General features: G+C 37.2%; 1 protein-coding gene across 1 annotated transcript in view; it reads left to right on the forward strand.

Annotated features, from left to right (window-relative positions):
- The window catches only part of CAMK2D (calcium/calmodulin dependent protein kinase II delta), a 283,031-nt gene that overhangs the window by 238,732 nt on the left and 33,310 nt on the right, over positions 1-10,989 (forward strand). Inside the window, exon 8 of the mRNA XM_081813123.1 lies at positions 3,053-3,176. Within this exon, the coding sequence (XP_081669249.1) occupies positions 3,053-3,176 (124 nt within the window). The remainder of the gene's footprint in view (positions 1-3,052; positions 3,177-10,989) is intronic.

The following is a 10,989-nucleotide window of genomic DNA, read 5'->3' on the forward strand; positions in this document are numbered from 1 at the left end:
TAAAATATTGAGGGTTTTTTTTTTAATGCAATGGACGTTCCCAACAGTAAGTAATTATGTTTTGTTTTTGATCTGTTCTGATATTCCTATTGGTTTTTCAGAGTGAGAAGCACATACTATCTCTAAAGAAAGCAAGCTCTCATTAATTTCCCTGTTAATAGCATATATCATGATAAATGAGATTCTTATGAGTTTAATCTCCTGCTAAAGAAGGTTTTATCTGTCTTACCCTCAGTATTTTGGTGTTCATGAGAACACATTGCACAGTTCACAGTTCCTTAATGTTTATAAATTTAGAGTATGTTTCAATAGGAATAAGGACCCCACTGACCGCTCAAGTGGTAATTATATTAAATTAAAGAATGAACGTGATGGTGTTCTCTAAGCATTTCAATCTCCAGAAAAGGTTTGTAATAATTTACATGTAAAATTACCTTTTCATTTCTTAGTCACATAGTGAGTTCTTTATCTTTTCTACCTAAACGAAATATCATTAACATTTCCTCCTCTAGGAAATGTATTCTAAGATATTTAAGACCTATATTAAGGTTTACTAATTCTAGATAGGAGGTTATAGACTGTATATAAAAAGGTAGTCAAAATCCGAAGTAAGGAGGGACCACTGAGAATTATAGTTAGCTAAGGAGATCTCTAAATGGAAATAATTTAGAGCCATCTCTCTGTTAGAGAAAAGGTAGAGATGGAAATTGAGGCTTCAAGGAACAGAAAAAGTAACATCAAGGGCAAGAATGAGAAGTCTGTTTTCAAGAGACCTTAAAAAAATTAACCAGGTCAAATGCTCAAGGGTAGAAAGAAATCATGTTGGATGAATGAAGGGGAACTGGGAGATAAAGGGTCTTAAAGTGTGGGTTAGGAACATGGTCTTCAATCTGGAATTGGACATTGGTTTCTCATTGGGTTCCTTTGTCTGTGTCTCAACTTGGGAGGAGTTAGAAAGAGACCATTGGACTGAGAGCGGGTGTGGCATACCAGTAGCTCTTTAGAACTCTTACGCCCATCCCTACCTTGGAATTAGCGGACTTCACATCACTCCTTGATGGAATCCTCACACTTTAGGTAATGGGACCACCATGATTACTCAGGAATTCTTTCATCTCACAACTGTCAAGTAAATCAAGTAAATGCTTCCTTTAAGTGAAGTTTGAGAACAGAGGTAGACCTACTGTGGTGCATGTGAAGCTTAAACTACAGTACAGGCATCTTTTCTTGGAGTCCCCTCTCACTGTCCACTCCATCTTCCTCTACAACAAAGGAAAGGAAAAGTAATACAGGGGGCATAGGGGTTAAAATCCACAATCCTTTGCCTCACTTTCCAAGGTAATTTTGTTCAGAGGAATAACCATGCTATTATATATATATACACTTGTTTATATATATATATATACATATATATACTTGTTTTTATACTTGTTTTTGCACATTGTTTGTTCTTAATAAGTTTGAAAAATGGGAAGAAAAAGCTCCTTTCTTGGGCACTTTGAATCCCATTAAATATATAATGAGCTTCTTCAGTGATTTGTGGTCAGAGGAATTCCTGATTACATATCCTTTTAAAGAAATGTTTCCAGTTTTCAAGTGTGCCTTTATAGAAAACTTCCAAATAGTTATTTTGGGTCTTTTTAAAAGTAGCTATTTTTATTTGAAAGCTATTATTTTCAGAAATAAGAAGAAAAATGTCACTCTAGGTTCTAGCTCTAAATTGATTGTTATTTAAGCATACCTCGTTGGAGTTTACACTGATTTATACAATAATGAAACTTTATTTTGCCATCTAGTTTCTCTTACCACATCTCTCTCTTCAGATTCTAGTTGATACTTGTTCATTAGTGATTTATCCTGAGTCTTCTCTTTAGTTGACAGTTATAAGTACACACTGACTATTTATTAGTACACAGCAATCTCTTTGATATATTTAGGGCTTATTCCTTCTCCTGGTGAATTCTTCAATTACTCTCAACCCCATCCCCAACCCATAGACTACCTTACTTTCAAAAATATTTACTTAGGGTCTATGTTTTTGTCCTTTTGTTTTATAGGTGAATGCTTCTCATAATAAAATTATGTCGGTATCATGGTAACTATCATCTCTTGCAAGGTTCTAACCCTATCTTCAAATTTCTCCCTATTTCTTTTCAGGTATAGGGGAGGAAAGACGTTCTCTCCCCTCTTAGGTCCGTGACTGGGGCTTGTGAGTCGAACTGACAAAAGACTGATGAACAGGAGAAAAGCATACAATTTTTTTGATGTTAATATTTTAACTTTACATACACACAGAGGCCTTTCTAGAAAAAAAATGAAGACCTGAAGAAAGGCCATTCCAAGGGACTTATATCCCATTTTAACAAAGAGTGATAAATTATGGAGATTTGACAAGACAAAGGAAAAAGGGGGTTTGGCTTCGGGACATTAAATTGTGGGGAAATAATGAGGAAACACATAGGGAAACTAATGGAAGATCAAGGTTATTTTAGTAAGGTTGGTTTGTATAGATCCCTCTTGGCACCATTTCCCATGCCAGGAATGTTCTCTCCTTCCTGGTACAGGGAGGGCACCTTTTTCACAAAAAATTTTATGCCCTACTTTTAGGTAGAAGGGAGAAGATTAAAGAGCCTGTCATACATCTACTGATTCTCAGTTGCCTTCAGCTAAAAATAATCAGTATGCCACAATGGCATATTTTGGGGTGATATGTTCTGATCCCCTTCACAGGTTTAGTTTCAAATCCTGCATAAGTAAGTGAGAATAAGAACTGCTAACCAGATAGACTTAAGTATACATGCTGACTATATAGCATAATAGAGTAGCCTTCATATCTGGGGAAAAAAATGCATTTTTTTCTAATAAGCTACAAAGCAGATTAGTGTTGATACTGCTATAGAGAGAAACTAGTGTAGATTATTTTAGGCCTTGTTTTATTTTGACAAACAGATCATCAGATTAAAAAGTCCCAAAAATGTTTTCTTCCTTAGTTTCCCATTTCACATTTGTTTTGTCAAATCAACTCTGACTCATTAACTTCCGTTTTCCCTAGGTTTTGCTGGCACACCCGGCTATCTTTCTCCAGAAGTTCTGCGTAAAGATCCTTATGGAAAGCCAGTGGATATGTGGGCATGCGGTAAGGAATCATATTTCCATGCAAATTTTGCAGTACACCAGTATGATTGAAAATAGTATCTTTCAGATTTGAAGTTAATGCTCTCTTGTGATCAACCTAGAGTCGTAGTTCTCAAACCTCAGCTGACAAAGGTCACGTGGAGGGCTGGTCAAAGCACAGATGACTGCTTCTGACTCGATAGGTCTGGGGTAGGAGCATCTGTGTTTTTCGCAAGTTCCCAGGCGACGTTAGTGTTTCCAGTGTCAGGACGCACTTGGAGGCCAGGGGCACAGAGCTCCCCCAGTGGCGGCCATGCATTTATGCCGCGGTCGTCCTGCCTCATGCAAGCGGCCCTTACCGCAAATACCACGTTTGCATGACATGCTTGGCAGGGATTAAGAGAGAAAAAATGGATCTTGAAAAAGAAGGAAACTGGTCCGTCCTATGGACTGAACTCTGATTTAGGCCTTTAGCCACCAACTCCAATCAAATAAGTATCCTGTGCAGGCTCAAAGACACATAATGTGGAGGATTCCCACCACAGTTTTTAAACAGAATTTCTGTGTGTTAACCTATCCAGCAAATAGGTAAAAAACTGAAATAAAAGGGATACTATAGGATGCTCTGAAATATTTTTCCGCTGGGGTTATTGACGCAAACTAGTCCTGTAGGTTCCTGACACTGTGTCATCACTACAAGTCTGTAAATAGTTTGGCTTTAGTGTGCTGCAGACAGACCTTGTTGCCTTTGGTGTTTGTCAGTAAGCCTGGAAGGAGTGGGGAAAACAAAAACAAAAACTTTATTTTGATTCTGAAAATAATTTTTTAGATTTGGTTTTACTGAAAAAATAATCATAAATTCATTACCACTACTTCGTAGTAATAGGTTATCCCTAACCTATATCTAACCACACTATATTTCTTGTCAGCTTTATCTCATTAACAATAGCAACTTGGTGTTTGATCTTAAACTGGCTGCATCTTGGGCCTTTAGGCTTACCTCCATGCCTAGGAAAGCAGTTATGGGAGGAGCATTGTATCTGGAGTCACAACACCTGCATTCAAGTCTTTGCTTTGCACCTATGAACCCTATCTCTAGTATCTCTGAGTTGGGTTCTTCACCTGTAAAACAGGAAAATATTACCCTCATAGGATTGTATGGGGGTCAAATGAAGACATTTTATAGTTTGTAAAGAAATTTAAAAATACAAACAGCTATTACTCTAAAAGGTTGGATTAATTAAAGGGTAAGGTCTTAGGTGTGCTCCAAGCTCTGTCTTCCTCCTGCCTACCTGAGAAGATCTTCTAAGCATGAACTCTATGCCTTTTGGTTAGGGCATTGTCACAGAATGTCCTTGTTCAAATCTAAATGCTAATGGCAAATAACTCACATATTTCCCTTGCAACAGATCAGCTCTCATCACAGATCTGTCTTTGCTGATGAATTTAAAAAGCAGCAAAGAGTGTGCTGAGAGGCAGGCAGACACAGATGGGTTTTATGGAGGATACAGTTGAGGGGAGTGTAGCTGGTGTGCTGCACGCAGACCCTGCACACCAGCAGGCTAGTGTGCTAGAGACCGGTCAGTAGCTGAGGCAGAGGGCACTCAAGAGGCTTTCCTTGCTGCCTTCATCAGAAGGTCACTTCTAGCCTCCTCCCACCTCCCTTTTTCTTCATCCCTTCTCCTTTTCCTCTTTCTCCTCCTCCCTCCCACCTGCTTCACAGGCAGGAGGCAGTATGTGCAGCGGCTGAGAGCCCTCACCCAGCTCTTCAGTGCTCTTGCTGTAGGAGCTGGCACAAATTTTAAGTAGTCCCGGTAGCTCAAAGCTTCCTTGTATGAAATGGAAAGTAAGAAACTATTTCTTTATAAATGAATTTTCTAGATAATTGATGTGTAGCCATGTGAGAGATAGACATTTTATTAGATGACCCAGCATTATTGTTTTGATCATCAGTTGAATATTGTAACTTCATCTGGTTACCTGAATACCAATACCTGCCTCTCTCTTTGCTTTTTTTGTTCTCCTTTAAATTCTTCTCTTGCATGCCTTTGATTCTGCCAAAGATGTTACTGTGGACCACTTTCACAGCTCCTGAATCGTATTTCATTCATTCAAATACTCTAAATAAATCATTTATTTAATGCTTGCATTAAACACATTTTTTCATAATATATCAGTTTTATTTGTGCTGAAGAATAACAGATGATTTAAAAGAAACCCAAAAAACTGGTATTTTGTAGTAGGGTTTCTTCTGTGGAGCAGAATCAGTGATGAAACATATATATATGGGCCCTACATGGGCCCTCTGCTCTAGTGGGTCTGAGCTGAGTACAGGCTGCGGCATTTTTAATAACTCTGACATATCATCAGAGTTTAGACTTAGTCTTAGACTCATAAACACACTATGTTCAATTTTAATATTACTTTGGTAAATTTGAGTATACTTGGCTTTCAGATTTTTTGTTTGAGTGCATTATTTGTATAGCTAACATTTTAAAATAAGGGCATATTTTGTAATAATAGGATTTCACATCTGTAAAATGTGAGGTAACTTATAAGGTAGAAGCTCTAACTTTCTTGGCTGGAAGAGAGAAAAGAGATGGGCAAAGAGTTGCTTCCCTCCTTATTGTCTAAGCTATATAACATTCTTAAGAACTGTAAGTAGAGAGTAGATAGATGGTACGTGTATGCCTGCAGATGTATATGCACACACATACAGATCTCATAATGACTCTAGGAACTTAGAGCCAGAGGGCATCTAACAGGTTTCAACCTCAGTTGTGCCATGGGCAGAGCCACCCTTCACTTTGCTCACTTCTTTTTTTTTTTTTTTTTTAAGATTTTATTTATTTATTTCAGAGAGAGAGAGCAGGGGTAGAAGGAGAATCTCAAGCAGACTCCACACTGAGCCTGATGTGGGGCTCAATCTCATGACCCTGAGATCATGACCTGAACCAAAACCAAGAGTCGGATGCTTAACTGACAGCCACCCAGATGGCCCCTCACTTTGCTCGGTTCTATCCTTACCTTTGCTTTCTTCCCACAATTTCCTACAAACAGCCACATCCCTTTGTGACAAGCCATGCTCCATTTAGAGCATATATTTCCTAACAGTTCTCATTTTCCTTAGAGTTTGTGACTTTTTTAAAACTGTGTGCCTTGAAATGCATTTGGGATCACATAGGTAACTACGGAAATGTCTTAGATATACCAATAGCACATATTTGGGGGAAATGATCCCCCTTCCACGAACATCTTAATAGAGTGTTCTGCCTTTTGTTACATTCCTGGATCACTGCAGTGGGTTTGGAATATTGTTTTACCATTTTATTATATTTTCACTCTGCTCAGGTAACATGAAAGTGACATTAAATTCTCTTTATTTCTAAGACAATCCACCCTTCCTCATCCCCATTGTAAGAACCACCAAGATAATGTACACATTATTCGATTGCTTTTAGGTTATGGCATATCTTGAGAGAAACTCCTTTTTGGCCATCCATCAGCACTAGCTCTTGCCTACTGAATACTTCTTTTCAAGGCTAGACGTTGGGTAGTGTGGTAATAAATGACACTGCCCAGATAACAAAAGAAATGCAGAATAAGACACTTAGCAGAATGGCAGCTAGTCTTCTGTGAGTTAAGCTGTGAGCACTCACTACAGCAGAATGTCTTTTTAGCAGTTGGCATAGAGCAGAGTGAAGCACACTATTGGTATAAAAGCTAAAAGAAGTCTGTACATTATTTTTATTAGAAATATGCAAATATTGATACATAAGAAATTTTGAATACTTTACCACCATTACCTTGCTTTTGAGACCTCCCACAGAATGTAATCTGACCTGTATTCAGTCTTTGAAAGCAGCTAGTCCATTACTGGAAAGCAAATAATAGACATTAATGAAGCAAAAACATACCGTGTGTTGTACCATTAACAACAGTAAATTGATTTTGATGGCTTTCTTGCATATATAGCTGTTTCCATAATTCCCCAATGGAATGAGCAAGTGTTGTTTATAGATGTCACTGAATCACTGGATTTTAACAAAATTTGCTTCTACATCTCAGTTCAAAAAATAATGAATGTAAGCCCATATAAACATAGCCAACACACACATTCTCACACACTCACCCTTGTCTTAACTACGTCTCTATCTGAATTAGATATCACTCAGAACAATTATAAGTGATAATAAGTTAGTGACTATCACAGAATGATCATGACTTTTGATGAACCTTTGGAATATTATGGAATATATTTCTTCTTTTTTTTTTTAAAGATTTTATTTATTTATTCATGGGAGACAGAGAGAGAGAGAGGCAGAGGGAGAAGCAGGCTCCCAAGGAGCAGAGAGCCCGATGCGGGACTCGATCCCAGGACCCTGGGATCATGACCTGAGCCGAAGGCAGACGCTTAACCATCTGAGCCACCCAGGCGCCCTATTTCTTCTTTTCTTGCATGGCCACTTATAAGTTGTGTGATTACTTGACCTTAGAGCACATGTTTGCTAACAGTTCCCATTCTCCTTAGAGATTGTGGTATTTTTTCTTATATATTTCAGCTGGGAAAAGTCAGCATCAAGCACTTTTTAAGAAAGTATTTACAGTTTTGAAATCTCAAGCCTACTGGACAGTTTGTTGCTATGATTACCTTACACTGGTCAACATTTGTTGCTTATGATTACCAGTTCTGTGATTACCTTACACTTTGCCATCACAGGTATGCCTTACAATTTCAAGGCTCCGTGCCTTCATCCTTTATGACTCACATTCTCATTAGTCTTCTACCCATGGGGCTTTACTCACAGTTATAGCCTCTACCAATATTGTCTTACTCTGAACTTACATATTGTCTTAGATTTCTCAAAATACAATATTTATGGTTTCCCTAACCTGATGATTTACAAACTGTGGATCATGGACCCATGCTTCGAAGTGACCTAAGTGGCAATCAAAATTTCAGCTTTCTGGGATGCACTGGAGGATCACTGAATAAGATTCTCTGTGATGAGGTTCAGGAATTTGCATCTGATCACGCTTGCTAGTTTATCCTCATGCACACCAACCATGAACAGCATTACCCTAGATAGTTGCAAATTTCTTTAGGGCAGCAAGTTTTACAATTCTTACACAATATAGCACAGATTGCAAACAGGTGGTTTACAGACGTCTTGGCCAGATTGGTGGGCCTTTCACTTTGGGAGGTGTTGACACTCATTAATTATCTTTATAATTTATTACCAGGAGATTTTTTGTAAAAGTACCAGTTTCCGGCTTCTCTTAAAGTAATCAAAAGAACTAATAACAAGGTGCTTTTGTCCTTGAATAGCAACTGTACCTGTCAGATAATGGACACATGCTCTCCCCTGGTTACCACCGCCCCCGCCCCCATGCACAGCGCAGGCTCAGGCATTCATTTCTTCCTGATGCTGGAAGAACTGTCAGTTTGCCACCCCTACTACATGGCATAGTTTCCATCATCTGGAAAAAAATTTCCTATCTTACTGACCTTGATCTTCTAGATCTTTGTTCTACCCATCATTGGCCCTATAAGTCAGATTGGTTAAACACTTTTACTATTTGAATTGTATGATTTTTTTTTGCATAAGGTATTATAATATAAAAGAGAGCCATACTTATTCCTCATATAGTTAATTGTGCATTTCCAAACTGCACTCATAGTATGCCCTTAATTAAAAGAGTATTAAGTGGGTCTTGTTAGATTGTTCTGTTAACTTCCCACAGACTTCTCAGAGTTTCTCAACATTGCTTCTTTCTTTCTCCTTTCATCAGAGTAGTCATTAGAATGTTTTAATCATTAATGTGATTATAGGTTTAATCATGTTTCTAACTCTAGCTTTTATTAAAATCATTTTTGAATGTTCTTGATAATGTAATCTTTCTACCTAATCAGTAATCAGTGCTTCTCAACTCTTATTAATCAAATATCTCTAGCATCACCCAAGCACAAATATGCATATATGACAGTTAAAACTAGTTTTAACTTCCATTTTTAAATATTATATGAAGCTGACTGTGTCAAAATAGTTTTTTTAACTTTTTGTTTTGGAAATTTTGAAGCATACAAAAGTAGATAGAATAATACAATGAACTGATGGCTAATCTTATTTCATCTATACCACCCTATTCATTCCTCATCCCCAAGATTTTTTAGTCAAATCCAAACATAATATTAATACATCTGTACATACTGTAATGTGCATCTCTAAAAGAAAAGAGTTCTTTTAAAAGAATGGCAATGATAGCAATACCTCAAAATTTAATAGTAACTACTTAAAACCATCAAATATCTAGTATTTTTTTGGAATTTGTCCTCTTATAATTTTGTTATTAGTTTGGTCTCTTAGGTCTCTTTTAATTTGTAGTTCCTGCTTCTCTCTCTCTCTCTCTCTCTCTCCCCCTCCCTCTCGCCCTCTCCCCACTCCCTTGCCCATTATTTGTTTGAAGAAAACCTGCAATTCCCACAGAGCACCCCTATGGAATACCTGATACTGGTCTCTACATAATGTTTACCACTATAAGAAACCAGGATTCCTTGTACAAGTGGCTTATTACAAGTATGGATCAGGAAAAAAAAAAAAAAAAAGCACAAGATGATACAGTGCCTCTTGTTATAGCAGAAAGAGAGAAAACTGTTAAAGGCCACAGACTCTTTTTTTTTTTCTGCAAGAACACTTCAGGAATGATGATATAGTTTCCAAAGGTTAGATGTTTCTCATGATGTTAGTGGCCTTTGATAATCTCTACCTAGATATTAACAGGACTCAGGAGCCAACTTGAAGAGGCTTCTTCCGGTTAAAGATGGGACAATTAGAGCATAAATGAGAAAAATAACAGTAATGGATTAAAACACATCAAATGAGTTTAAATCCATGCATTCATGATGATAATCAAAATACAATAGCAATCTTAACCTTTGGATTAGGGGATTAGTTAATGGGGAACCAATGTATCATTTCAAAAACTGATTAGTAAAAAAGAAAAAAATATCTGTTACTCTACCTTTCCTGTATGAACTGTAAGACAGGATAACCAAATAATTGATGAAGTAAGTTGTTCTTAGACTAAAGAAGGTATAATAGAATTACAATATCATTATTTTGTAACCCCTAATGAAATACCTATAATAGAATTACAATATCATTATTTTGCAACCCCTAATGAAATATCAGGGTAGAGATCATCAAAGGGCACTAACATCACGAGAAACATCCAATCTTTAGAGGTTATGTCATCATCCCTGAAATGTTCTTGCAAAAAAATAAATAAATAAAAGTGAAGATTTTGATGGGCTTTTAAAAAATTTACTGCCTTAGTTATAGGGAAAGAAAAAAAAAACCTGTATTTTTTTTTTCTTTTTTTTTCTCTGACTTAGGAGAAAAAGGTGAAATATTAGAGTTATAAATTAAGGTTACAAGAAAAAAGTAAATTGCCCCCTTACTAATGGGGCAAAGACTCTCAGACAATAAAAACTTTTTTTTATTTTTAATTTTATTATGTTATGCCCATCACCATACAATACATCATTAATTTTTGATGTAGTGATCCACGATTCATTGTTTTCGTATAACACCCAGTGCTCCATGCAGTACATGCCCTCCTTAATACCCATCACCGGGTTAACCCATCCCCCCACCCCTCTCCCCTCTAAAACCCTCAGTCTCTCATGGTTCGTCTCTCCCTCCGTTATCCCCCCTTCATTTTTACCTTCCTTCTCCTAATGTCCTCCATGCTATTCCTTATGTTCCACAAATAAGTGAAACCATATGATAATTGACTTTCTCTGCTTGACTTATTTCACTTAGCATAATCTCCTCCAGTCCCATCCATGTTGATGTAAAAGTTGGGTATTCA

The sequence above is a fragment of the Leptonychotes weddellii genome, chromosome 2 (assembly GCF_054177405.1).
Source record: "Leptonychotes weddellii isolate Sample4059 chromosome 2, ASM5417740v2, whole genome shotgun sequence".
In the NCBI taxonomy this organism is placed as follows: domain Eukaryota; kingdom Metazoa; phylum Chordata; class Mammalia; order Carnivora; family Phocidae; genus Leptonychotes; species Leptonychotes weddellii.